This window comes from Leptosomus discolor, chromosome 11 (assembly GCF_034619465.1).
Source record: "Leptosomus discolor isolate bLepDis1 chromosome 11, bLepDis1.hap2, whole genome shotgun sequence".
Taxonomy (NCBI): Eukaryota; Metazoa; Chordata; class Aves; order Leptosomiformes; family Leptosomidae; genus Leptosomus; species Leptosomus discolor.
This window is the reverse complement of record NC_141401.1, coordinates 451,323-477,660: the sequence shown is the minus strand read 5'-3', so window position 1 is coordinate 477,660 and position 26,338 is coordinate 451,323. Positions and strand designations below refer to the sequence as shown.

Sequence of the window (26,338 nt, the reverse complement as noted above, 5' to 3'; positions counted from 1 at the left end):
CTTTCGCAACGGTTCCCAGCATGTGCTGGCCTCCGTCACCTCCCCGGCACCCTGAGAGCCAAATTCGGAACGGGCACTGGCACAACCTGCCCCAGCCGTGACCTTCTGCTCCACAGCGAGCGTGACCTGCCGCCAAACGGTTCCGAAGGTGAAGCTCTCACCTTCAGTTGACTTGCATCTGCCCACGTGGCATCAAACCCATGGTGGGTTCAGGCCTGCTCTAGTTCGGGAGGTGCTCTGGGGCCCCGAGGCGTGGGGACTTGGGGGGCTGACAGCCCCCCGTTCACCTGCAGCCAGAGCCTGGGGTGGTTTAGCCGGGGAAAGCTCGTGTTCCTGCCGCCTCCCGAAGGGTCCCGGCAGTGCCTTGTGTCTCTGAGCGGAGCTGCAGCCCGGGGAGGTTTGTTCCGTGCTGCGCCCCTGGGTGCTTCGGGGGTTTCACAGCCCCTGGCGCTCACCCTCTGCCCGGCCCCTGCCGGTGGGCTGGCTTCGGTACAGTGCGGCGGGCAGCGCGGCGCTGCGGGCTGAAGGAAGCAGGAGAAAACGAAGAGTGGACAGTGTACTGGACGGACGGCTCGGTCTCTCTGGAGCGCCTCATGGAAATGAAGCGGTTTCAGGTAAATTCCCACGTACGGGCTGCCCAGCAGGACGAGCTCAGGAGAGGGGGGGCGAGGCAGGGGCAGGTCGTGGAACAACGTGTCACAGAATGATACAGAAGTGCCCAAAGCAGCCGCCCTGCCCCTCGCTCTGCGTTGGCTCCGCAGGGCACAGGTTCACAAGCCTTTGCTGCTGCCGTGGGGCTGGTTCGGTGCCACCAGCAGCGCGTCGGCAGTTCGTGGCGTGAGCTGGAGAGCCGCCAGCCCCGTTAATGCACCATGAAATAGATGGTTGTGGATGACAAGCGCCTTCCTGAAGCTGTGATATTGTGGGGAGAGAGAGCTTCAGGGCTGAGATGGAGCGAGCAGATAAATCACACTGGTGACGTTCAGATAAAGCGGTTGCAGCCTAATCTTGTCCCTGAGCAGACGTTCAAGGCAACCGCCGGCCCAGCTCCCTGTTCTGCGTGCTGGCCTCTCTGCAGGCAGGCTTTCCTCGAGTCTCGAGGAGGATCCCTGCGGTTCCTCTGCTGATTCTCTTTGTCTGCACCTCTTTCAGAAAATCAACCATTTCCCAGGCATGTTGGAGATCTGCCGCAAGGACTTGTTGGCTTACAACCTGAACCGCATGCTCAGGCTCTTCCCCAAGGAGTACAACATATTTCCCCGCACTTGGTGCCTGCCAGCCGAGTGAGTGATCCCCGTTAATGCAGCTGAGATCGGGGGTGTGCGGCTAGGAAGCGTCTCCGAGAGCTCACCCCTTGGGCTGGGCCTTTGTAACCCTCCCCGGGACTGAAGCGGGTGCTGAGACACCTTTCTGGTTTCACACATCGTTAACTCCTTAGACGGGATGAGCCCGTGGAACGGCGTCCTCTGCCATGCGTGCCTCGCTGCGGGGCCGCATGCCGAGGGGCTAAATCCGGGGCGAGGGACCCAGCCCGTGACAGGGACCTGCTGTGCTGCTCTGGAGCTGAGCGCTCCCCGTGGCTGGAATGGGTTTCCTTAACCTCTGTCCTAAAGCGGCTTTGCTGGACCAGCAGCACCTGGTCCTTCTGTTCGCCCTGCCCGCGGAGAACAGCGGCTCTCAGCGTTTCGCTGACGGAGTGTCATGTCCAGGAAGGCCACAGCCACGTGTCCTCTCAGTCTCCCACCCAGTTCCCTTGTCTCGCTTCCCAGGCTGCGTTTCCTGGACCGGGACTGCTCCTGGGGCTGTTTTCGGGGGTTTGTCCTGTTTGCCTCTCTCTTTCCCCAAACGTGGTGCCCTCTAGAGAGACGGCGCTTCTCCGTCTGCAGCGGAACAGCTGATCGGGGCGTAGGAGCTGCTGGTGGAGCTCAGCTCCCAGCTCTGCACCCGCTCGGAACGCGCCGGCCGTGGCCTCCTGCCCGCCTGCGGAGGAGCCGGCACAGAAGGGGATGCAAAGACTCGTGACCTCCTCCTCCTCCTCCTCTGCAGCCAGGGCTCGCTTATTTTCTCTTGCTCTCTCTGGGGCAGCAGAGCCAAAATCTGGCTGGCTCCTGTACGCAGGGGGGCGAGCGCTTGCCATGAACCTCGCGGCACAGGTGGAGATGTGGGGATGTGCGCGAGGAGAAGGTGGCACCAGGAGAGCTCTGTCGGGGCACACAAGGGCCAGCCCGTACCCGAGGCAGATGGGGAATAGGTGCGCTGCCCCTCGGGCCTGCGGCGCCGGGGCTGAGCACCCGGCAGCTAGGAGGGCGTTCAGGGGTAACACTCACCCCTCCCTTGCACAGCTATGGAGATTTCCAGGCCTACAGGCGCGCGAGGAAGAACAGAACATTCATCTGCAAGCCAGACAGCAGCTGCCAAGGGAGAGGGATCTTCATAACACATCATCCAGAGGAGATCAAACACGGAGAGCACATGATCTGTCAGCAGTATATCTCTAAGGTGAGGGGGACAGCCTCAAAATACAGGCGGAGGATCGCGACCTCCCAGCTCTTCCAGCGTCCCGCATCCTCCTCGTGTCCTTTGCAATGTTTCTCTGTCTCATGCTTGCTCCTGCCTTTTTTCTCACAGCCTTTCCTTATCGATGGCTTTAAATTTGACTTGCGTATCTATGTGCTCCTCACATCCTGTGACCCGCTGAGGATTTTTGTCTACAATGAGGGTCTGGCCCGGTTTGCCACCAGGAGTTACATCAATCCCAGCAGCAGCAACCTGGTAAAAAAAGGACGTTTCCAAAAAACTCGCAGAGTATCTGTAGGTGTTAGTCCCTAATTTGTCCCAGGGGCATTCCAGACCTTGAGAAGACAGGGACTGGTAGGTTTCATGGGACTCAGCTTTCTTCTTGCCTGTTCTCCCCTCCCTCTGTACCTCCTCCTCCTCCTCACAGGAGGTATTTCAGGAGTGTCTGAAGTAGGTCCACTCCCAGGCCCCGCACCCGGGCTGTTTTCTGACATCATCACGGAATCATGGAGTTGTCTTGCTTGGAAGGAACCTTGGAAGGTCTTGAGTCCAACCTTCTGCTCAAAAGCGGGTCACCAATAAATTCAGATCTGATTTCCCGGGGTTTCACCCAGCCAGGTGTTGAAACCCTGCAAGGACGGAGACCCTGCGGTGTCTCTGGGCCACACTCCTCCTGCTTCTTGCCTTTGTGAGCATCCTCAAGTCCGCACCATTCCTTGTCTGCCTGTGCTTCAGGTGGAAAAGAGGGACCTGGGGGTTACCTGGTGGTAGTGGGTCAGCCTGGGAGAGCCAGGGAGGGGAGCCGGGAAGGCAGGGGCAGAGTATGGCCATGCCTGTCTCCAGGCAGGGGTCTGTCACCTCTGCCACCCCAAGAGCAGACAGACTGTGGTGCTGGATCGCCGTGCTACAGCCACGGACGGCCCGGAGACAGCCCGGCCTCTGCCTGTCTGCCCGTGTGGCCCAGAGCTGCGTCTGCTGTGCCCTCCCCGCCAAGACGTGGTGCCTCGGAGAGCTCTGCTTCGGGCCAGCGAGGGAGGAGGAGGAATCTGCAGCAATTGGCTGCAGCTTCTGTCCTGAGGAGTCCCTTGTTCGCTGGCGAGGCCATTCATGGAGCTGCCTCCGGGCTCTCCCCAGAGATGAGGACAGAGGGAGGAGCAATGTTAGCTCGGGCTTGGGCTGGAGAGGGGATCACCAGCGTGATTGACTCCTTGCTGCAAGTCACCGCCCAGAGGGGGACAGAAGCGGGCGAGGCCGGTGCCCAGATCCCTGCCAGAGGGGCTGCTCCTATTCGCTCTCTGTGGTTAAGGGTAAATGAAAGTCTCGCGGTTCCTCCCTCAGGACGATGTCTGCATGCACCTGACCAACTATGCCATCAACAAACATAACGAAAACTTCGTCCAGGACGACAGGACGGGCAGTAAGAGGTATTGTCCTGTCCGGGCACCGCGGTGCCCCGCACCCAGCCTGCAGGAAAGCGTTACTTCCATCTTTCTTGGGGCAAACGCGGTACCACAGCTGAGCTCTTACCACCTCCTGTCCTCCACACAGGAAACTGTCCACCCTGAACGCCTGGATGGCGGATAACGGCTACAACACCGCACAGCTCTGGGAAGATATTGAAGATACTATTATAAAGACGATTATTTCGATTCAACCGGTTGTGAAGCACAATTACCAAAGCTGCTTTCCAAACCACACGACGGGCTGTGCCTGCTTTGAGATCCTGGGCTTTGATATTTTGCCAGACAGAAAGTTGAAGCCGTGGCTGCTGGAGGTGAGAAAAGGCGTCTCCTGCTGTGTTGGGGCAGCTCTGGAAGCAGCAGGTAGCCGAGAGCTGGTTCGTCTGGGGGAGGCTCCAGGGCAGGGGTGGTGGGATGGACAGAACTCTCATTAAAAGGGGGCACCTCCTTTGCGAAATTGAGCAGGCTGTGAAGACTGCAGCGAGCGACCTGCTGTAGGCTGAGCGGGATCCAGGAGCCCCTTCCCTGTACCCCCTCACTAACTCCCCTCGGGGGTTTCCCGATCCGTGGGACTCCCTGACCTGTAACTGGACCCCAAATTCCCGTCCGCCGCCCCTGGCCCGTGGTCCGGCAGGGTGTGGGATGTGAAGGAGCTGCCGTGCGGCGGGCGTTACGCTGCAGAAGGACGGAGCTAGCTGCCGTGTGCAGCCTCCGGCTGTCTGTCGCTGTTCCAGGGAAGAACGTCCCTGGGAAGCGTGCGGTGGGGCAGACTGGGGCCAGCGAGCTGGGAGCTGCCAGGTTAGACGGGCTGCTTGTTTTGGCAGGTGAACCACTCTCCCAGCTTCACCACAGACTCTCGCCTAGACTATGAGGTGAAGGATGCTCTTCTCTGTGACACCATCAACCTGATAAACGTGCATGCCTGTGACAAAAGGAAGGTGCTGGAGGAAGACAAGCAGCGGGTAAAGGAGCGGCTCCTCCAGGCCCACCAGGCTCTCCGTGCAGCCAGGTATCGCTCTTCCCCTCAGCCCTGCAGGTCCCCAGTGAGAAAAGACGGAGCAGGATGAAAGCAAGGCTGGCTGTCGCCCAACTAAAGCTCCCAGAGGCCATGGCACGACACAGCCTCTGCGAAGAGATCTCCCAAGCCATCCGCACCCCGCGAGGAAGAGCCAGGGCCGGTCTCTGGGCACTGGGAGGTCTGAGGCCCTGGTGCTCCGGGCCCTGTGCAGAGTCAGCCCTGTCGAGCTGTGCCCACCTGTCACGTCCTTCTGTGCCGGGCGGTGCCGGCGTCCCTGTGGGGCTCGCAGGACTGCGGCACTGCTTCGGGGGCCAGGAGCACCCGGGGCCCTTCTCCAGCGCAGGGCTCCTTTCCCAGGGCTGAGGGTTCCCTCCTTCTCTGTCTGCACGTCCTTTCGTGAGGCCACGCTAGGCCAGCCTGCGCCCGGGCTCTTCCAGCCACGCAGGGCGAGGCAGGAGCTCCCTCCAGCTCCCATTTGAATGGGGAGACCTGAGACGGCACCAGGCTGGAGATGCCGAGCACGTCAGCCCTGTGCTCCGCCTGCCCCTGCTGCCTCGGCTGCTCCCAACTCCCCGCTAGCGAGGAAGCTCCCCGACAGCCCTGAGTGGGCACACGCGGCCCGAACTCCTCTCGTGACAGGGTTAGCTGGGTGACAGGGCCGAGGGGCAGGGCTGGGCGGCAGGGAGGTCTGGAAGCGCTTCCCCAGCACTCCGCAGGTGGAGGAGGAAGCAGCGCGCCCGTGTGAAACAGGCTCCCCAACGGGGAAGGACGGGGGAAGGTGCCAGCCAGGCCCTTGTCCCTCGGCCGGGACAGCACCGGAGCCTCCTCTCGCAGCTCCTGCTTGTGCTTCCTCCCGATGCGCAGGCGCGAGGAGCTGGAGAGCACCCAGGCCGCCTGGCTGTCTCGGGCGGAGGAGTACGAGAACTCGCACCTGGGCGGCTACCGGCGCATCTACCCGGCATGTGGCACGGAGAAGTACGAGCCGTTTTTCAAGCAGAGCCGCTCCCTCTTCCAGGAGACGGTGTCGTCCAAAGCACGAGAGGAGTGTGCCAGGTACGGCGCTCCTGCGGAAAGCCCCCTCCTCACAGGGGCTGCTCGCTCCTGACCCCTTCCCAGGAGCAACTCTGCTGCTTCAGGGATGGGAGTAACCTGGTGAGAGCTGGAAGGGAAGGAGTCCCCAGGTGCTACGTCACCTCAGCAGAGCAACTTCCTTTCGCTTGTACCCTTGAGAGGCAAATGCAATATTCCGTTGGCTTTTGGCCTCCGGAGGTGCCATGTCACAAGGGCCCTCCACCCTCCTGGCAGGCACAGCCTAATTCGAGGACATTTCTTACAGCATCTCTTAAAGCACTCCTGGCCCATTTCTTGGCACACTTTATTACAGTCTATTCGCCACAGAACTTCTGACTGCAGTAAAATGTCCCTGGATTGAAGGCTTCATGACAGCCTTTCGCTGTTACAGCTCTTACTGCATCAGTGACACTGTTCCTATGGCAGGCAGCAACTGGAGGAAATTCGCCTGAAAAAAGAAAAGTTGGAAGCTCTTACCAGGAAGATGAAGAGGAAAGAAGACCTGCAGGGAGAGTCAGCAGGGGACAAATCCCAGATCCATCATAAAACCGCAGCCCCTGCAGCCCGCTTCACCTGTAGAAGGACCAGGACGTGGGACCGAAAGGTACCTCGCTCTGGTCAGCGCTTGTCCCGCGGGCTCTCAAAGGCAGTAACATGGCTCTGGGTGGGTGTCCCCCGAGGGACAGAACTACAAGGTTGGACTCCCCTCACGATGTCCAGAGAGTTGACAGCTTGTGCAGGGAGGTACTTGCACCCGTGCTGTCCCTCCCCTGTTGGGGCTCCCACAGGGATCTTCATCCCACTCCACCCCGCAGTCCGTGATCTCCTCAGGGCTTGGAGGCTCTGGGGCTTTGGCTCTCCTGCACGTTATTACAGCTTCCCCTTTGCTGTAACTCGGGTCTCTCTGCCCTACAGTGCATGCGGTACGACTCCATGCAACCCCAGGATATTGCGGAACGCGAGGAGAAGAAAAGACTCGATGCTCTTCGGCAGCGTGAGAACCTCATCCGAGGCCTGGGCATCATAGATCAGCTCTCGCGGCTGCTCCCCGCAACCCACAGACCAGCCGACACCCAGGGATCCTGCCCCGCCGTCCCCAGGAGCCAGGTAACCGAAGGCTGCTCGGGCCCACCCCGCAGGCCGACACGGGAGACGCCCTTTGCGGGGGGTCGCGAGGCTCCGTTAAACGCGATCCAGTGCAGTGCCTGGGTCCGTGGGTCGGACGACCTCGCCTTTCCAACACCGCTGTCCCCAGCTGGGGCCGCGGGGTGAGCTGCTGCTTCGGGCAGCCGTGTGGTTCTCCGAGCTGAGCACCCCGGCCGGCGGGGTGGGCAGCAGCACAGCGCGCTCGGAGCGCGGCAAAGAGGGATGCGAGGGGAGCGTAGGGATGTCTGAACAAACCAAAAAATCTTTAGGTGAGTTCTGCGCTGCGACCAGCGCCTCGCCCTAAACGTGCCCCCTCCGTGACAGCATTCAGGGAAGGGGATGAGTGCATGCATGAGCCTAAACCCCTGTCGGGCTCAGCCCTCGGTCTGGGGCTCCCTCTTCAGAGCCGCCCTCGCTCTGCAACAGCACCCTGTGGCCTAAACCCTCGTCACCGGCCTCTCTGAGGGCCGCACCCGGAGCAAGCTGGGCTTCACAGAGGACTGAACCGGGGTTTGGACATCGAGTTAAAGGAGATCTGCGGGGTTGTTTCAAACCAAGTCTTGGCTGCCCGGCTCCCGGTCTAAAACCGGACGAGGAAGCCCGCGGTCGGCCGTCTGTGCGCTCCATCAGGTGACGGGCTGCTCCGGAGCACTGACGGTGGCTGTCACCTGCTGTGTTGGGGAAGGGCTAGTTCTGGACCTGCAATTCATGAAAACCCTTGCAAGGTCCATTGCCTTTTCCAGGGGCACTGTCTGCTTCCAAGGCTGCCCGCTCCTGGCTGGAAGGGTGACACTGCTCAGAAGGATGCTGACAAACTCAAGGTACCAGAGTTGCAGGATTTATTCAGGACTTAGGAGTCTTCTAGTACCTTATAATTGGAAATGGTCCATTTAATTTAACAAAAGAAGTCTAAGGTGGAATTTGATCTGTAAGAACTGACGGTAGCTGCCTTTTCCTCTACCAGACAAAGCAGTACGGAACCTGAAACCCAAACTCTGCCTGAAATCTGGATAATTTTTTCAGCAGTGAAGGATTATGTGGGGGTGAGACCCTCCATCGCTGGGTCTTCCCAGCCCGCTCTGGCATGTCTTTCTGCAAACCCTGCTCCAGCTCAGCCCGCTGTGCTGGGCAGAGCACCGGAGCCTCATCACGGCTGCAGGCGGCTGCCATGACCCCTGGGGTGTTTGAAGCGGGGACGGTGACTGGGGTGTGCCTGGGGAGGAGGTGCAGGGTGACACTTCAGCGAGCACCCGTGGGTGACCAGAGAGGACTTTCCCTCCCAAGGCCCCCGGAGCTAAGCCGCGGGCGCTTTCTCTCCTTGCAGCCGCAGTTTCTCTGGGACGCGCTCAGGGACCAGGACAGACACCACTTAGTGACGCTCGCCCCCCTCTCGCTCCTGGGAGGCCCAGTCCGGCCTTTGGGATGGCGGCTGGTGCACAACCCCAGAGCCGAGGCCCCGCTGCCAGCCAGCCTGGGCTCGGATCCTGCTGCCGCAGGCACCCTCTTCGTTCGAGGCCAGGGCATCCTTTACCACGAGCGGCACATGGTGCGGCAGGGCCTGCGGGCGCAGGCGACGGGCTGGCTGCGGGGCCAGGCAGCACCAACGGCAGCAGTTACCCAGCCCTGCACCGAGGGGCTGCAGGCGAGAGGACAGTGGCTCCCCGATGCCGAAAACAAGGCTGAAGGCTGTGAGTACACACTACCTTCCTTTGGCTCTGAGTGTCCCCATCGTGGAGGCTCAGGGCAGTGAGCTGGAGCCATGGGCAGGCGCTTGGGAACTGTGGATGCTCCTGGGCTTGCCAGGGTGGGAGGAGCGGGTGGGCTGGATGGGGCTCAGAGACCCTGGGGTGCTCAGACCCTGCAGCGGGGACGCTGCCCTCTTCTCTGGTACCTGGTGACCACTGGAAGTCTCTGCCCGAGGGCGGTAGCATCCCATTTGCAGGGGCAAGGAAGAACGTGGGTGGTTTCCCAGGACCAAGGGTTGATGCGCTGGGATGGGGGAGCGTAGGAAGCCCAGAAGTACTTGAGAGTCGGGTCAGAGGCACAGCAGACAGGACAGCTGTTAGCTGGGGGGAGTACGGAGGAGGCACTTAGTGACCCCAGGCCTCGCTCCGCCATGCTGCTCCCTGCTGCCCACGGCCACTCCGGCCAGCCCTGCCCACGGAGCTCCCCCCACGCTCCCCCCACCCACCCTTTCACCCAGCCCTGCCCAGCGCCCCCGCTGTCGGCCTCTTGCAGCCTTAGAGGCAGGCAGGAGCAGGGCCAGGGGGCTCTGCCAGGGCCTCGCAGGGCCGAGCGCCCTCACGGAGGGCAGAGCTGCCGGGGTCCGCCTGCCCCCCACGCCTGCTTCGCTCCCCAGGTGAAGCCGGCCGGCTGTCCTCCTGCGCGGGCAGCTGCCACCCGCCATCCCCAGCCTCAGGCACCTCCAGCCCCGCCGCGCTCCCGAAGCTCCCCATCCCCATCGCCGCCGCCGCCCACGGGCAGCCCACGCGTGCCCCGCACCCTGCCAGCGGCCCCCACGCTCGCCGCCTGAACAGCCCAGGTAACGGGGCGGAAGGGACCCCCGCGCTCGGCCTTTCCCCCCCCGTGGGTGCTGGCCGGGGACGGCTGTCTGCACCCCCGGACTGGAGCCTGCGCCCCCAAACGGGTCCCGCCGCACACCCCGGGCCGCTTTACCTCCGCCGGGCCGCGGGCCGGCCCCCGCACCGGGGGACTGCCCTGCTCCCCGCCCGCCGCGGGCTCTCCCGCTCCCTCGTCCCCGGGATCGGGATCCCTGGGGCGGCTGTGCCGGGCCCCCCCCGCGATGCGGAGCCGCCCCGCCGCCGGCCCCGCCCGCTTCCCGGCCCCGGTCCCCGGCCATGGCGGCGCTGCTGCGGCGCGGGCTGCGGGTGGCCGCGCTCCTCGCCGGGACCCCGCGGCGGGCTGTGGCGGCGTGGCCGGGGGACCCGGAGCCGCCGGACCCGGCGCTGGAGGAGGCCAAGAGGTGCGGGGCGACCGGGGACGGGGACCGGGGCCGGGGACCGGGGCGCTCACGTCTCTCCCCCGCAGGTTGCGGCGGCGGCGGGCGGCGGCGCGGATGGAGCGGCTACGGCGGGAGATGGGCGGGGGGCGCGGAGCCCCCGAGCGTACCCTGACCTGGCAGGCGATGGAGCAGATGCGGTGAGCGGCGGGGCCGGGCCGGGAAGGGGCGGGCCGTGCCCCGGGGACCGTGCCCCGGTGACCGCGCCCGTGCCCGCAGGTTCCTGCGGCAGGAGCTGCCCAAGGAGTGGCCGCTGGAGCGCCTGGCCCAGGGCTTCGGTGTCAGCCCCGACGTGGTGCGGCGGGTGCTGCGGAGCCGGGGCTGCCCCCCGCCGCGCCGCCGCCTGCGGCAGGACGAGAAGGCGCGGAGCGCCGCCGCACCGGGAGCGGCACCGGGAGCGGCACCGGGAGCGGACGCGGGTCGCGAGGTGCGCGCCCCCGACGGCACGCTGCTGTACCGGCTGCCGCGGCGCTGGGGCGGGCCGGGACCGGACGCGCAATAAACGGCTGAACGGGACCCGCCTCCGCTGCGCTGCTTCCGCCGCGGCGGCCATGGGCTCGGAGGCGGCGGCGCTGCTGGAGGCGGCGGATTTCGCGGCCAGGAAGCACAAGGGGCAGCGGCGGAAGGACCCCGAGGGCACCCCCTTCATCAACCACCCCATCGGTGCGGAGTCCCGGCGGCCCCCGCACCCCGGCCCTGGGGGAGCCGCGGCCCCCGTGTCCCGCCCCACGGGGACCCCCCGGACCCCTCCTGCCCCGGGGCGCCGCCCGCCCCCGAGAGCCCTCGGACCTCCCCCCAGCCCCCGGGGACAGCCGGGTCCCCTGTCCCATCCCGTGTCCCTACCGCCGACTGGGGGCAGAGCCCCCCGCAGCGCTGCCCCCCAACCCCAGAAGAGAGACCCTACCCTGTGTTTGGCCGTGGGGGCTCCCCCCGTGCTGTGGTCCTGCCCGGCTCAGTGCCCCCTGTCCCCACCGCCCCCCACCTGCCCGGCCTGGGGGCAGCCCCCAGCCTCCTCCTGCCTGCCCCAGCCCAAGGCTTTCACCCCACAGGCTGTGCCCATGGGCTCCCCCCCTGCCCCGGGTGGATCCTCGGGGACCCCTCCCTGCCTGACGCCCACCCATCACCCCTGGGAGCCACTGCTCTGGCCCAGACCTGCCTGCTTCCCCCCCCCCCGCTCCCCCTCCCCACCCCTTTGCTCTGCCTTGCAGGCGTCGCCAGGATCCTGGCCCACGAGGCAGGTGTGACCGACATCGTCGTGCTGCAGGTACCGCCCTGCCCTGCCCGCTCCCCGCTGCGGCGGGCGCCTGGGCCCCCGCAACCCCCCAGAACCCCCCAGCCTGTCCCCTCCTGGTGCCAGGCTGCCCTCCTGCACGACACGGTGGAGGACACGGACACGACCCTCCCGGAGCTGGAGGAGCGGTTCGGGGCGGAGGTGAGGCGGGTGGTGGAGGAGGTGACGGACGACAAGGCGCTGCCCCGGGCCGAGCGGAAGCGGCTGCAGGTGGAGCGGGCGCCCGGCAGCAGCCCCCGCGCCAAGCTGGTCAAGCTGGCCGACAAGCTCTACAACCTGCGCGACCTCAACCGCTGCACCCCGGAAGGTAGAGCCCGCACCGGGGACCGGCACCGGGGACCGGCGCTGAGGGACGGACGAGCGCTCGGTGGCGCCGAGGCTGGCCCGGCGGCGGGGGATGGCGGGGGTCGCCGTGTCAGAGGGGCGGCTGCGGGCGGGGCTCGGAGCCGGACCCCGGCGGGTGCCCGGAGCCGCTCGGCCGGGTCCGGGCGGGGCTCGACCCCAGGGCTGCCCGGTGCGGCCACGGCCACGGCCCGCCCCGCCGGCGGCACCGACTCCAAGCGGGCCCGGGCCCCTGCCGCCGCTCCCCGCGGCCGGACGTGACGCACGCCGCGCGTGTCCCCGCAGGGTGGTCGTCGGAGCGCGTGCAGGAGTACTTCCGGTGGGCGGCGCAGGTGGTGGCCGGTCTGCGCGGGACGAGCCCCCCCATGGAGGCCGCGCTGCGGCGGCTCTTCGAGGAGCGCGGCCTGGCCCTGGGGCCGCCGGGGCCTGGGACCGGGGCCGCCGCCGGGGACGGGGAGCCGCGGGCGGGGCGCGGCGGCCAATAAACGTGCGCAGAGCCGAGAGTCCCGCCTCCCCGCGTTGCCATGGCGCCGGGCACTTCCGCCGCAGGGTTTCGCCGCGCGGCCGTGGCCGCGTTCGAGGGTTCCGGGCGCCGCCCCGGTCCCGCCGCCCCGCCATGGCCTTCGCCGGCCGCCGCGATGTGCCCGAGCCGCCCGACTTCGGTATCCTGAAGCGGCTGGCGCGGGACCAGCTCATCTACCTGCTGGAGCAGGTCCGGGCCGGGGCGGCGGGGACCGCCCGGGGGACGGGGGGCGGGCTCGGCCCGGGGGGACGGCGGCCGGAGACGGGCCCGGGACGGGGCCCCGGAGGGATCCCGCGCCGGGGACTGGGGAGGCGGCGGGATCAGGGTGGGCCCCGGGTAGGGGGTCGGACCGGGGCGGGCGGCCAGTGGGGCGCCGGCCCCATGCCCCGCCTGCCCTCAGCTCCCCGGGAAGAAGGACTTGTTCATCGAGGCCGACCTGATGAGCCCCCTGGACCGCATCGCCAACGTCTCCATCCTGAAGGTACCGGGGGGGCCGGGGCGGGCAGCTGCCCGCACTGCCCACTGCCCGCACTACCCGCTGCCCGCACTGCCCCTGCCCGCACTGCCCGCTGCCCGCACTGCCCGCTGCCCGCACTGCCCCCTGCCCGCACTGCCTGCCCACCCCCTGCCTCTCCCTGCAGCAGCACGACGTGGACAAGCTGTACAAGATGGAGAGCCGGCCGGGCCCCAAGTCCAGCGACCAGTGAGTCCCCCACCACCGCGGCACCGGGGCTGCCCGCCCGGCCGGGCCAGAGGGATCTGCGGAGCCGGTGGCAAGAGGCGGGGGGCAGGCGGCTCTTCCAGCTCAGAGTTTGGCTCCGCCGGACCAGATGGGTCCCAGGGCAGAGCTGCCGAGGGAACGGGGCGGGCAGGGCTGGGCGCAGGGGGCCTCTTGCTCCCCTCCATCGCTCTGTGCCCGCAGGTTCTGCTTCCTCGTCCGGCCGCGGATCCAGACGATGAGGTACATCACCGGTGAGTGCGAGCGGCCCAGGGGCGGTTGCCTGTTGCCCGCCATGTCAGTGGGCGACACCTCAGCCCCGCGCCGAGGCTCGTCTGCCGCTGCCATGTGGGCACAGAGTGGCGCGGGGAGCCCCTGCACTGTGGGGCTGGGGCCGGGCTCGGGGCTGCCGGTGTGGATTGGGCTGGGGAAGGGCTTTTGGTGATGCCGCGGCCCCGGCAGAGGGGCCTCGCGCCCGGCATTGCTCTCTCTGCCTCAGGTATTTCGGGTCCTGTGAGACAGGGGACCCCAGACCTCCCGGGACAGGAGGCGCTGTGGGGGCTCGGGGGGGCGGGCAGCCTTTGCAGGGTCCCTGCGGTTCTGTTCACAGGTATTATCAAAGCGGACAAGATGTCAGGGAGGAGCAGGAAGTACAAGATCATCTTCAGCCCCCAAAAGGTCAGTCTGACCGCGCTCTGCTGACAGGTACCCCCTCACTCTGTGTTTGCCCGGCCTTCATGCCTTCCGCCCCTTCTGTGGACACCAAAAGCAGATCGTTTCTAACCCAGAAACGTTTAATTAAAACCAAACGTTGCGATGGCTGGGAACGAGCGGGTCCCCTCCATTGCCAGCTCTCCCGTGCACGCTCAGAGCCTGGCTGGGCCCTGAGGGTCTCCCCTTCTCTTCCAGTTTTATGCTTGCGAGATGATGCTGGAGGAAGAGGGAGTGTTTGGTGGTGAGTGGGGCTGTGGTGCCTGCCCCTTCCCCTCCCCGAGGGCTGGCTCGCGGTAGCTCTGGCGCTGCAGAATCCCAGTTGAATCCCAGTACTGGGAGGGATCCCTGTGCTGGCAGGGAGGGGAGTGTGGGGAGGAACAGCCGGTTCCCTCGAGCCTGGCTGCCTGCGGCAGTTGGGTGCCCACCACGGCATCGGCGCCTCTACGCTGTCTCCTGGGAGGAGAGGGGCTCCTGCCACCAGCCCCTGTGAAAGGCCCCGTCTCTGCTCCCCACACCCCTCTCTGTGGGGCTGCTGTGGTTCTTGGGTAACTGTCGCCTTTCCCTGCCCTGAATTTAGACGTCACCTGTGATGAATGGTCCTTCTACCTGCTCCCCCTGGACGAAGACATCATCAGCATGGAGCTGCCCGAGTTCTTCCGCGACTACTTCTTGGTCAGTGGGGCGGCGCTCCCGGGACACTGCCCGGCAGGGTGGCAGCTGTCCCCTCGCTCGCCTGCTGGACTGGGGACACAGGGGCAGCTGGGGACATGGGGGTGTTGTTCCGAGGGCTGAGGCGTGACGTCCCGCTCTGTCCCTCAGCCCCCACCGCAGGCCCTTGTCTGCCGTCCCGGGGTGGCTTTTGCTGGGGGCGGCTGCTCTGAGGGGCCGTGATGCCTCCCCTCCACCTGCACTGGCTTCTCCTCTGCTTCCTCCCGAGCAGCTTCGGGGCGTCCCAGCACGTTCCTGGGCTCGCTCCTCCTGGAAGCCCAAGCCCGGGACCCACCCCATCCCCATCCCCGGTCCGTCTCCAGCAGCCGTTTCCCAGCCAGCCCGCCCAGACTCGCTCCCCGAGGTCTTGTTGTCCTGCAGGAGGGGGATCACCGCTGGATCAACTCCGTCGCCCGAGCCCTGCAGCTGCTGAACTCCCTGTACGGGCCTTTCGGCAGGGCCTACGGGATCGGCAGGTGTGCCAAGGTATGGCCGCGCCGCCGGGCTCAGCCGGGCAGCCTCGCTGGTCCCGTAAGGGGTACGGAACTAAACCATCCAGCCCCGTGGCATCGTGTCGCCGTAGCAGGGGCACCGCGCTGCTGCCTCGTCCCAGGCGGCACTGGGGGCTCGGCAGGTTTGCCGGGGGTCCTGCGGCCACGGGACGTGCCGAGGTTGGGGGGGGGGAGCTGCAGCAGCCTCTGCTGCTCGTTGGGGCATCGCGGAGCACCCCGTGCCCTGGAGGGGGAAGTGCTCGTGCCCACCCTCGGCCGGCGAGCCCCGTGCCACCGCAGGCGGTTGTCCCTGCGGGACGCCTCGGCCCCAGCCCTGGCTGGCACACCGCGGCTCGAGGGGCTGGCGTGGGGGCAGGCGGCAGCCCTCGGGGGGGGAGTCTGGGGCTGCTCCCCCGGGCCCTGGCACGCTCTGCCCGTCACAGATGAGCTACGAGCTGTGGCGGGACCTGGAGGAGGAGAGCGAGGGCGACGGCCAGGGCAGGAAGCCCGAGATTGGCAACGTCTTCCTCATGGACAGAGGTGGGCTGGAGCGAGGGGGCAGCGGGCGAGGGCTGGCTGAGGAGGAGCAGTTGGGGCCGGCAGCTTGCCTGCAGAGGGATCTCCCGGCAAACGGGGCAGGGAGAGGCCGTGCTGGCTGCAGGCAGCAGCAGGAGGTGCGGGGGGTCGAGGCCGGGCAGGGGGGGAGCGTGAGGGCAGCCCGGGCACCGGCTTTCGTTGCAGACACGGACTACGTGACGGCGCTGTGCTCCCAGGTGGTGTACGAGGGGCTGGTGGACGACACCTTCCGCATCAAGTGCGGTAGGTCATCGGGGGAGGGGACGGGGCGGTGTGGGGCTCCGCACCCATCTAGCGGGAAAGCCCCGGGGTCCGTGCCCAGCACGGTCGGAGGCAGGGCCTGCGCGCTGCGGCCGGGGCTGTTCCCCGCGGGGACGCTGCCGCGGACCGTCCACGACTCGGTCTGGCCAAGCGGCTGGGCGGGCACATCCCCTCCCCCTGCTGCCCTTACGGCGGGGCCAGCGCGTGCGGGGGTGTCGCTGTTCTGGGGCGAAGCAGCTCTTCCTCCTCCTCCGCAGGGAGCGTGGATTTTGGGCCAGACGTCACCTCTTCTGACAAGAGCATTAAGGTCCTGCTCAATGCCCAGGACAAAGTGAGTCCTCGCCTGCCTCGGGGGAAGCGGGTTGCCCCGTGCCCGGTGGCACCAGGGGGAGGCTGAGTGGGGAGCGGTGGGGTACTGCCGGGCCCAGGAGCGCAGGTTGGGATGGGTCAGGGCACGGGGACGGGAGAAGCGTGGTCTGCAGGCACAGGGCTCCTGTAGGCAGCACAGTCCCTGCGGGCAGGGGAGTGTCGTGCTGGCCAGCGGGTGTTTTGGGGCGCTGCCCACCCCGGCGGGGACACCAGCTCGTCTCGCTGCCATTGGGGCTGCTGGCCAGCCTCGGCGCCGGGGGCTGTGGCTGGGCTGGCGCAGGGGAGCGCGGGGTGCGTGCCCGGCGCCGACCGCTGCGGTGCTCCCCGGGCAGGTCTTCAGCCAGATCCGGAACGAGCACTTCTCCAGCGTGTTCGGGTTCCTGAGCCAGAAGTCGCGCAACCTGCAGGCGCAGTACGACGTGAGTGTCGCCCCAGGGTGCGGGGCCACCCCTCCGCAGCCGGGCCCCCTCCCTGGAGGCTCTCTCTTCCGCAGCGGCGCCGCGGCATGGACATCAAGCAGATGAAGACCTTCGTCTCCCAGGAGCTGAAGGGCCTCAAGCAAGAGCATCGCCTGCTGAGCCTGCGTAGGGGCCGGGGCTGGGGTGGCGGGGAGGGGGAGGCCCTCGGCCGCGGGGGCTGCAGGGCCCTGGTGGTGCCCAGGAGGGGCAGATGATCTGGGCGGTGGGCAGGGTGGCGGAGCCTGTTGGTGTGCGCCGGTGTCCGTAGCGAGGCTGGGGGGACGAGCGGTGCGCAGAGCCCGTTGCACCCCCAGAGCCGCCGTCTCTCCTGGCCGCGCAGATATCGGCGCCTGCGAGTCCATCATGAAGAAGAAAACCAAGCAGGACTTCCAGGAGATGATCAAGGCTGAGCATTGTGAGTGCTGCCCCCGTCCCAAGCCTCGCTCCCCCACCCTCCACTTGAACCCACTTGCCCCAGGCCGGGGCGGCCTCCCACCTGGGTGCCCCCTGCGTGACCACAGTCCTTCCAGACCGTGTGTATTGGGGGGGGGGGGGGTCCTTGGGGCCCTACAGAGGGACAAGCTGCATCCCCGGGGGGCTGGTGCGCGGCGGGGTGGGAGGCCCGGGATCGCAAGCCTGCCCCTCGTTCCCCGGGGGTCAGCGGGGGGAGGCCGAGCCCAGGCTCCAGCTCGGTGACATGGTGGGAGAGAGCCCTGGGGGTGGGCGAAATGACGCCGCCTCTTCCCCCACCGCAGCTCTGCTCGAGGGCTTCGACATCCGCGAGAGCACCAGCTTCATCGAGGAGCACATCGACCGGCAGGTGAGACCGCGCCGAGCCCGAGGGGCGGGCTGCTCCGGGCGCCCTGGCCCGCTGCGGGGGCTGCAAGCGCCTCACCCCCTGCCCCCCCGCAGGTGTCCCCCATCGAGAGCCTGCGCCTGATGTGCCTCCTCTCCCTCACGGAGAACGGTGAGGGGTCTGGCGGGGATGGGCAGCCCCGGGGCTCTCCAGCCTTGGCGCAGAGCTCACCCTGCTGCTCCCCGCAGGTCTCGTCCCCAAAGACTACCGCTCCCTGAAAACCCAGTACCTGCAGGTCAGTGCCCAGGGGCTCCTGGCAGAGCAAGCGTTATGTCGGACCGGGCTTCCCCTCCCCGCCCGCTGCTGGCCACAGCTGCCCCCAGGGGTGCTGGGGCCGAGCCCTGGGCTCTGCGTGCCCCTGCCCTTCGCCTGCCGGGCTGCTCTCCGCAGCCTCCCCGCGGGGGTGGCGCCCGTGCCCGCAGCTGGGGCTCTGCGCTGACCCGGCTGCCCCTTCCCCAGAGCTATGGGCCCGAGCACTTGCTGACCTTCCACAACCTCAAGCGCGTCGGGCTGCTGACGGAGCAGTCGGCTGGAGACACCCTGACCGCCGTGGAGAGCAGAGTCAGCAAGCTGGTGACGGACCGCGCCGCCGGTGAGAGCCGCCCTCCGCCCCGCGTACCCCGGGAGCCACGGCTAGGGGAGCCCGGGGGCAGAGAAGCACGAGGGAAACGGGGGCGCTGCAGGCACGGAGCACGTCCCCAAGGGTGCTGGTGCTGCCAACAGGGCGGTGGGCGAGCCCTGCCCGCGGGGTGGCAGGGCTGGCAGGCACCGCCACCACGTCTCTTCTCGAGCCGGCAGCTCCGCGCGTCCCCCTGCGCAGCCCGGGGGCTCTGAGCTGTTCCTCCTCATCTCCTTCCCCAGGAAAGATCACGGATGCGTTCAATTCTTTGGCCAGGAAGAGCAATTTTCGAGCCATAAGCAAGAAGCTGGGGTTGGTACGTCCTTGTGGGGCTCCTGGCCTGCCGCCCTGCCCACGGGGCTGGAGCTGCTGTCACCACTCCAGGCAGCCAAGGGGCTTCTCCCCTAGACAGGGGGTCCCTGTGGGCTTCCCGGTCCACCCTGAATCTGGGCCACACGGGTGCGGTGGAGGGACGGGTGCTCTGGCTGTGCCCACACGGGGGGGCCTCGCAGCTGCCTGGCACTGGGGGGCAGCTCTGTGGCCTCTGGTGGAGGGGTCCTGGGGCGGTGGAGGGGTGACATTCCCATCCCTGGCACTCCAATGCACAGCCTGCCCGGGCTGCGTGTTTGGGTGCAGGGGGGCAGAGGCTTGCTCCGAGCGGCCGTCCCGCCTGCCCCGCCTGCGCCTTTGAGGGGGTGGGTGAAGCCCCGATCAGGCTGGTCCCGTACCCAGAGCATCGCCCACCTCTGCAGATCCCCCGGGTGGACGGAGAGTACGACCTGAAAATGCCTCGGGACATGGCTTATGTGTTCAGCGGGGCCTACGTCCCCCTGAGCTGCAAGATCATCGAGCAGGTGAGCCCTCCTGCTGCAGGGGAGCACTGTGCGCGGCCCCCCGAGCCCCGGCCTTCTTCTGGGGGGGCTGGTGGGTGTCTCTCCACCCAGGGCAGGGGCTGGTAGAGCTCGTGTGCTGGCCGATGCCTCCCTCTGGGCTGAGCCTGAAGCCTTCCCCTGTCCCTCAGGTGCTGGAGCGCCGGGGCTGGCTGGGCCTGGAGGAGGTAGTGCGGCTGCTCAATGGCAACGAGTTTTCTGACTCAGGTAGTGCCAGCATGGGGCTGGGTGCAGGGGGGCCTGGGGCTGGTGGGTCTGACAGCGCTCTGCCCCGTCCAGACAGCACCGTGGAGGACAACCCCGCCTGGGAGTCCCAGCGCGTCATCCTCGCCGTCTTCCTGGGGGGCTGCACCTTCTCTGAAATCGCTGCTCTTCGGTTTCTGGGGAAGGAGAGAGGTAGGAGCCGGGGTGCTGCCTGCCAGGGGGGCAGGGACTGCCGCGGTCACGGCTGGTGAGCAGGGGCCGTGCTGGGTGTCAGCGGTGGCTACGGCCCGAGGGGCAGCGAGGGGCGAGACCCGCAGGCGCTCCCAGGGAACGGCCCTGCCCTCGGCTGGGGACCTGCCCGGGAACGGCCGGGGCCGGCGGGGCACTGGCGGGGCCTCTCCCGCAGGCTGCAAGTTCATCTTCCTGACCACGGCCATCACCAACAGCGCCCGCATGATGGAGGCCATGATCGAGGCCAAGGCGTGAGGCCGGGCTGGGCCTGGCCGGGGGCGGGGGCCGTTCCGCCGCGCTCTACTGCCAATAAACGTCTCTCCTGGCACGGCTCCGGCTCCGGCTGTGTTGGGGGCCGGGGACCCCCCGGGGGCGGCTGCGCTCCGGGCCGGGGGCGATGCGGGACCGGGACGGTGGCGGCGGCGTAGCGCATGCGCAGTGGCGCTGAGGCACCGCCCAGGGTGTGTGTGGGGGGGGCACCTCCCGCGCGAGGTCACGTGGTTGCTGTCAAATGCGGAGCGCGCGCCCAGGAGTGCCGTTACCTGTGCCACAGCGGCGCCGGTCTCGCTTGTGATTGGTTAGAAGCCCCGAAGGTTTTTCGCTGCCATTGGCTGGCGGCCGGCTTGGGGCGGGACTGGCAGCGACGAGTAGGTCGAGAAGTCTGAGGGAGAGGGCGGGGCGCGAGCGACGGTTGTGGGCGGGGCCGCAGCGCAGCCAATGAGCGCGCCCGGGAGGGGAGTTTGAATCGCGGAGCGAGCGGTGGGCGCAGAGCGGAGCGGCCGCTATGAGGAAGAGGTGCGGGGCGGCGGGGGGGGGGGGACCGGGGAGGGGGCCGGGCCGGGCCGGACCGGACCGGACCCGAGCAGGGGGACGGGATGCGGGGCCGGGGGCGGGCGGGCGCGTGGCTGGGAGGTGCGGTGGCGGGCGCGGGCCGCGGCCGGCGGCCGCTGATGTCCGGCGGGCCCCGGTTCCCTCAGCGAGGTGTTGGCGGCCGAGGCCGTGTCGTGCCTGAACCGAGCCATGGCGGCGCTGCGGGACATCTGGGAGGAGATCGGCATCCCGGAGGAGCAGCGCCTGGAGCGCACCGACGTCGTCAAGAAGCATATCAAGGTGGGAACCGGGGACCCCCGGCGGCCGGGGCGGGGGGCCGGGCCCGCTGTCGAGCCCCGCACTCCCTAGCTGCCGAACCTGCGGCTGCCGCGAGACACGCCCTGCCCTCCCCTCCCCCAGTGCTCGCCCAGCAGTGTTTTCCCAGAGCCCTGGGGCCAGCCGAGGATACGGCTGTGCCCCTGCCCGGCCCTGCCGGGCACCCCGTGCTGCCTGCCCCTCCCTCCGGCCCTTTCCTCGCTTGGCTGGGGTCCCCCTGGCCTGCCCGGTCTCCCTGCGTGTTCCCTCCTTGCTCCCCGTCCCCACGGCCTGCCCCTCTCACCGCGCCTGTGCCCCAGAATCTCCTGGACATGATGGTCGCAGAGGAGGAGAGCCTGAAGGAGCGTCTCTTGAAGAGCATTGCCCTGTGTCGGAAGGAGATTGACGTCCTCTGCAGGGAGCTCCAGCTGGACCCCTTTGAGGTAAGGCACTGCTGCGCACTCCTGGGGTCCAGCTGGCAACAGTTCTGCTGCTTGGCCTCTGCCCGGGGGTCTTGGCGAGGCCGGAGCTCACAATGCAAACGCTTTCACCAACACTTGGTAGAGCCGAAGGCTTTGTGGCTCCTAGTCGGGTGCTGGGAGATGGTTGTGAGGAGACCGGGGGTCTGGCAGCATCTTGTTTTGGGCGTTGCTGCTGCGTTTGCACCTTCTTGGGGAAACGCCTTGCTCAGAACTAGGGCTGGTGCCCCAGGTCTTCGTTTAAAAAGCCCAAACGTGCAAGTCAGGTCTGTGAGAGTTGTGAACGAGAGCGCTGATTTTTGGACTCTCGTAGGCAGAGGAAGAAAGTACCATTCTGCAGATGGAGAAGAATCTGCGGACCCACGTGGAGGTGATGCTGAAGCAGAAGAGGGACAGGAAGCAGGAGCTGAAAACCCTGCAGGAACGAGATCGGGACCTGTGTGACATCCTCTGCACCACCCCCTTCTGCATCGACAGCAACGCCGTGCCCAGCCTGGAGGACCTGGATCGCTACAGGTGCCACGTGGCCTCCCTGGTCGCCGAGAAGGTGAGCGGGAAAGGGCGAGGGTCCCGCCGCACGTGGCACGGGGGGGTGCTCCCTGGTTTCTAACGCTGCTCCTCGCCTCCAGGAGCAAAGGCGGGAAGCGTTTGTCAGCAGCAAGCGGCAAATCATCCTCCTCATGGAGGAGCTGGACCACACTCCAGACACCAGCTTCGAGCGGGACGTGGTGTGCGAGGACGAGGAAGCTTTCTGTCTGTCCGAGGACAACATCGCTGCCCTCCAGACCCTGCTGCAGCAGGTACGTCGGTGCTGCTGCTGGGGGGGCTCCCGGTGGGTCCGGGCAGCCCCTGGCGTCACGGTGTGAAGAGCGACGGCTCGGCTCTCGGCACGTCTGCCTGTTGGGGCGTCCTGTGGGAGCTTTACCCAGGAGACCGTGGGAGGTGGGCTTTGCTGGGCGCGGCGGAGCCAACAGCCCCCCTGCGGGGCCGGGCTGACCCTGTGCCCTCCCCCCTGCAGCTGGAGGCCCGGCGGTCCCTGAACGAAGCCGTGTGCGCGGAGCTGCGCTCCCGCATCGTCGCCCTCTGGGAGAGGCTGCAGGTTCCTGCGGAGGAGAGGGAGTCTTCTGCGGTGCACGCGACCGGGTCCAGAGCCAAAACCAGGAAAGCTGTAAGGACCCCCCTGTGCCCTTGGAGGGGGGGAGGGCTGGGGGGCAGCAGCAGCTCCGGGTTCCACGCTCCGGTTGGTTCGGCCGGGGCGGGGGAGCTGCTTCCAGCGGGGCGGGTGAGCAGGCCCAATCCTGCCCTCGCGGGTGGAGGAGCTGGGAGTTGGTGCTGGCCACTGCCTCATCTTAGAAAGTGGCTTGTGCTGAGGATAAATCCTGTTCCACTGCTCTTCTCACGCTGCCTTCTCTGATCTTGTCGGCAGCTGCAGTTGGAAGTGGACTGTCTGGAGGAGCTGAAGCTGCAGAACATGAAATCCGTGGTCCAGGCAATCCGGGCAGAGCTGGCTGACTACTGGGACAAGTGCTTCTACAGCCAGGAGCAGAGGGAAGGCTTCAGCCCCTATTACGATGGTGGGTGCAGGTCCTTCCTGCTCATCACCTTCCCCTGTGGGAGCTGCAGGCTGCCCGCCCCAGAGACGTGGGGATCCCGGCCCCCTCCTGAAGGTGCTGTTGTGTCCTTTCCAGAGGACTATACAGAGACCCTGCTCGAGCTCCACGATGCTGAGGTGGGGAAGATGAAGAGCTACTACGAAGCACACAAAGATCTGTTTGAGGCTGTGCAGAAATGGGAGGAGAATTGGAAGCTGTTCCTGGAGCTGGAGGTATTGTCTCTGCCCAGCTCAGGGTGGGGTGCCAGGCAGCACCCACCTCCCATCTCCCGTGTGAACTGCAGTTGGGAAACACCAGGGAGGCCCTTGGGACCCGCAGTGGGTGGGTGGGTGAGGGGGTGGGGCACTTCTCTGGGGCGCTGGTGTGGTCCTCCAGAGCTTTTATCCCACGGGGGGCGTGTGGGGCCGTGAGAGCGGGCGGTGTGTTTGGCACTCCCCTGACCTCCCCTCTGTGCTAGAGGAAAGCAACGGACCCCAGTCGCTTCGCCAACCGCGGGGGGAATCTGCTGAAAGAAGAGAAGCAGCGAGCGAAGCTGCAGAAGACGCTTTCCAAGGTAGGTTCAGCCCTGGGGAAGGACCTGGGTGGTGTTGGCCGAGGAGAAGGGCAGCGCTTGGAGCCAGCGAGGGCTGTCTGGGCGTGGGGGAGGGCAGCCTCTACCCTGCCCTTGTGTCCTCACCAGCTGCAGGAGGAGCTGGAGAGCAGGGTGCAGGCCTGGGAGCAGGAGCACGACGGGGCTTTCCTGGTGAAGGGGCAGCAGTTCATAGAGTACGTGACGGAGCAGTGGCAGCTGTACCGCCTGGAGAAGGAGAAGGAGAAGCAGGAGCGGGTGAGTGCGAGGCCGAGGGCGAGAACCGCAGCTCGGCCCCAGGTTCCTGTGACCCTCTGGGGAAACCCCCGCCGGCGGGAGCCGGCCCTTGCCCCGGCAGCGCGGGGGAGCGGGCGCCCCGCGGCTCCCTGCGGCCTCAGCGCGGGTCTCTCACACAGCAACTGAAGAAAAGCCGCCAGATGGAGACGGAGATGCTGTACGGGAGCACCCCCCGGACCCCCATCAAGCGCCGGGTGCTCGGCCCCCACACGCCTGGCAAAGTAAGGAAGGTAAAACCGTCTGTGGAGGGGCGGGACCCCGTGCTTGGCTGGGACCCCGCGGGGAGCCGAACGCTGCCGCCGGGCTGGAGCTGAGCCTTGGGCCGGCCTCGGGCCCCCGCGGGGACACGGGAGGGCTCGGGGCGCTGCGGCAGCGCGAGGGAGAGGGGCCACAGGCACCCCAGTTCTCTCCGGGGCCTGTTGGGCTCTGGAGGCAGCGGGTTCTGTGCAGCCAGGACTCCCGCCCCTGGGGTGACCCGTGCTCTGCTCCCCCCTCAGCTCAACGGCACCTCCATCTCCAGCGCCACCCCCAACAGCACCGTCCGCTCAGCTTTTGGGGGAACCATCTACCACTCGCCAACGTCTCGGCTGCCGCCTTCTGGAGGGAAGGTGAGGAGCTTGGCCGGGAGCCCCTGCCCCGCAGGGTGGGCTGGGGGGGTGGCGTGGGGTGGGGGAGTCGGGACGGCGGCTCCTGTCACGCTGTGCTTCACTGCTTCCCCTGCCAGGCTCAGGGGGGACCCGAGCCTCTGGCTGTCCTCAGCCGGCTGGGCTGGGCTGCTGCGCTCCCCGCGGGATGTTTGTGGGACCTGAGAGGGGAGGAGGGCGGTAGCAGCATTTGGGAAATCTTCCCCCAGGCCAGACTTCTAGCGTACCTCTGGTCCTCGGTGCTGAGGCTGCAGCCTGGGGGGCCTTCAGAACGTGGGTGTGGTGCCGTAGGTCCTGGGGACTGGAGACCCTGGAGGGCTCCTGGAGCTTGAAACTACCCTGGCACCGCAGAGGGACAGGGACCTCCCCAAACTGTCCCGTCTAACTGTTGCTCCTTCTTGTAGCTTGGCCAGGCTCGGACCCCCAGCCGCGTGGCTGCGAAGCCCCCCCGCCCCAGACACAGGGAGCAGAACAAGGAGAACGTGTCCCAGCTGAACGGAACCACCCTGAGCGGTGGGTGCACCCCCACAGCCCCTGTCCAGCGTAACCACAGCGTTAATTCTGTTGCCAGCACCTATTCTGAGTTTGCGGTAATTCACCTCTTCTAAACCCACCTCCCCTCGCTGGGCAGCACAGGGGCTGTGCTCCCCCCCTCCCAGAGGCCCTCCCCCCCCCCCCCCCGGGGCTCGGTGCTGCACAGCCCCCTGGTGTCCCCACGGCAGCAGCTCTCTGCTCTGCATCGAGAACGCGGCGGAGGTTTGGTGGCTGAGGCTGAGCACAGCTCGTGCCACGCAAAGGCCCTGAGCACCCAGTGGGGACCAGACACGAACACAAGAGAAACGCTGATGCCGGGGGCACCCCAGCCCCATGCAGACGTGGCCCGGGCCCCCCTGCAGCCGTGGGCCTGTCTCCAGCTGCTTGAGCCAAGTCTCCCCCCGGCCCCTGAGGCCCGAGTCACTTGTGGTGTGCTCTGGGGGTGCCCATGCTCCCCGGCTGCTCCAGGGGCTGCAGCGTGGTGGCCTGGGCCGCTGGCAGCAGCAGCGCTCTGCAGGGAGAGCAGAGGGAGGGTCTCCTGGCCCACCAGGCGGGGAAGCCTTTTCCTGCTGCCTGCACTGGCTCAGTGTCCCCCCCGAGCCTGGGGACCTTGGCATCTGTCCCCCCACGTCCCCCCATTTCCGCTGGTCTGTGCTGGGCAAGCACAGGCTGGGCAGCTGCCCCGCTGCTGGGGAAGGTCCTCCTTGCTGGGGCTTTGCTACCTCTGGGTGCCTGGAGCCCCTCAGCAGCCTCTGCCCTTCCATTAGGGTGGGCTGAGCCCAAGCTGTAGCACCTTCTGACCCTGGAAAGCCACGAGAGTCCTGTCCTTGGGGCAGCTGAGCTGGTATATGGAGTGTCCTGGGTGCTCCCAGGCTTGTGGTGGCAGCAGGTTCCTCCTAGGAGTTCTCTTCCTCCCACAGCGGGGCATGGCTGCCCCTGCCCTCCTGCTTCCCCTCCTTTCCCTGGGTGCTTCCAACCCAGCCAGCTGCCCCCTGCGCAGCCGCCCCCTCATCCCTGTCTCCCCCTTCTTCTTCCCACAGCGCGAACTTTCAAAGGCTTCCAGGTCTGACAGCAGCTCCCGCGTCCTCAACTCCACCACCACCACCGCCTTCTGCTGAGGCGCTGCCCCCCACCCTCCAGCCCCCCGTAGCCGTAGTGAGTCGCCCCTTGGGCAGAGCGTTGCGCACCAAACCCGCCGCCCGCAGTGTTCCCTGCTCGAGGCTCCGCGTCTGCCTGGGTCCCAGGGGCTCCTCTGGCCACCCTGGCTCTGCAGGGGGGGTCCTGCCTGCCAGGGCAGGGCGCAGAAGGGCCGCTTTTAGAAACTTGCTTTTACTTGGGGAATTCTTGCCAGTGTTTGTGATTAAAGATTTGAGTTAGGGTAGCGTGTGGGGGGGTGCTGGTTCCTGCTGCTCTGGGACAGACGGGACCTACTTGGAAGAGCGGCCTGGGTGCCTTTCCTCACGGGCTCCTTTCCCCTCCCTTGCTGTAGCTGTTGCCCAAAACATCTTTCTTACCCTCCCCGCAGGGTCGCTTTGGCGGGCACTTGCCTTCACTGCGCTCCCTGGGCAGGCTCTGACCTCCCGAGCGCTGGGCTCA

General features: G+C 67.1%; 4 protein-coding genes across 6 annotated transcripts; all 4 read left to right on the top strand.

The window, feature by feature from the left end:
- Window positions 1-593: 593 nt before the first annotated feature.
- LOC104345451 (tubulin polyglutamylase TTLL13) lies at window positions 594-10,733 on the top strand. The gene is made up of 15 exons (XM_086471772.1): window positions 594-614; window positions 1,153-1,283; window positions 2,343-2,499; window positions 2,629-2,772; window positions 3,856-3,941; window positions 4,066-4,291; window positions 4,802-4,986; window positions 5,860-6,048; window positions 6,493-6,670; window positions 6,982-7,173; window positions 8,537-8,900; window positions 9,572-9,754; window positions 10,024-10,195; window positions 10,261-10,371; window positions 10,451-10,733. Exons 1-15 carry the CDS (start codon window positions 594-596, stop codon window positions 10,731-10,733), a joined length of 2,622 nt encoding a protein of 873 aa, XP_086327898.1.
- A 34-nt stretch (window positions 10,734-10,767) lies between these two features.
- On the top strand, window positions 10,768-12,349 carry HDDC3 (HD domain containing 3). Its single transcript, XM_086471771.1, has 4 exons — window positions 10,768-10,894; window positions 11,440-11,495; window positions 11,589-11,829; window positions 12,150-12,349. The coding sequence occupies exons 1-4, from the start codon at window positions 10,783-10,785 to the stop codon at window positions 12,347-12,349; spliced, it is 609 nt and encodes a 202-aa protein (XP_086327897.1). The 5' UTR covers window positions 10,768-10,782.
- A 131-nt stretch (window positions 12,350-12,480) lies between these two features.
- Window positions 12,481-19,737, top strand: VPS33B (VPS33B late endosome and lysosome associated). 3 transcript variants are annotated; one of them, XM_086471886.1, is made up of 23 exons: window positions 12,481-12,576; window positions 12,788-12,868; window positions 13,032-13,090; window positions 13,310-13,359; window positions 13,716-13,783; window positions 14,015-14,060; window positions 14,397-14,491; window positions 14,909-15,013; window positions 15,462-15,558; window positions 15,760-15,837; window positions 16,113-16,186; window positions 16,557-16,643; window positions 16,718-16,808; window positions 17,023-17,097; window positions 17,438-17,502; window positions 17,595-17,649; window positions 17,727-17,773; window positions 17,998-18,130; window positions 18,400-18,473; window positions 18,910-19,011; window positions 19,179-19,254; window positions 19,327-19,443; window positions 19,658-19,737. In XM_086471886.1, exons 1-23 carry the CDS (start codon window positions 12,481-12,483, stop codon window positions 19,735-19,737), a joined length of 1,851 nt encoding a protein of 616 aa, XP_086328012.1. The 3 variants fall into 3 exon arrangements, with proteins under 3 accessions (XP_086328012.1, XP_086328011.1, XP_086328013.1); XM_086471885.1 differs by having other exon boundaries at window positions 13,029-13,090; XM_086471887.1 differs by lacking the exon at window positions 12,788-12,868 and having other exon boundaries at window positions 13,029-13,090.
- Window positions 19,738-20,266: 529 nt separating this feature from the next.
- PRC1 (protein regulator of cytokinesis 1) lies at window positions 20,267-25,901 on the top strand. Its single transcript, XM_086471888.1, has 14 exons — window positions 20,267-20,277; window positions 20,460-20,592; window positions 20,928-21,050; window positions 21,400-21,633; window positions 21,716-21,886; window positions 22,105-22,254; window positions 22,513-22,660; window positions 22,775-22,911; window positions 23,157-23,252; window positions 23,379-23,525; window positions 23,684-23,794; window positions 24,062-24,172; window positions 24,613-24,798; window positions 25,783-25,901. Exons 1-14 carry the CDS (start codon window positions 20,267-20,269, stop codon window positions 25,858-25,860), a joined length of 1,836 nt encoding a protein of 611 aa, XP_086328014.1. The 3' UTR covers window positions 25,861-25,901.
- Window positions 25,902-26,338: the final 437 nt, after the last annotated feature.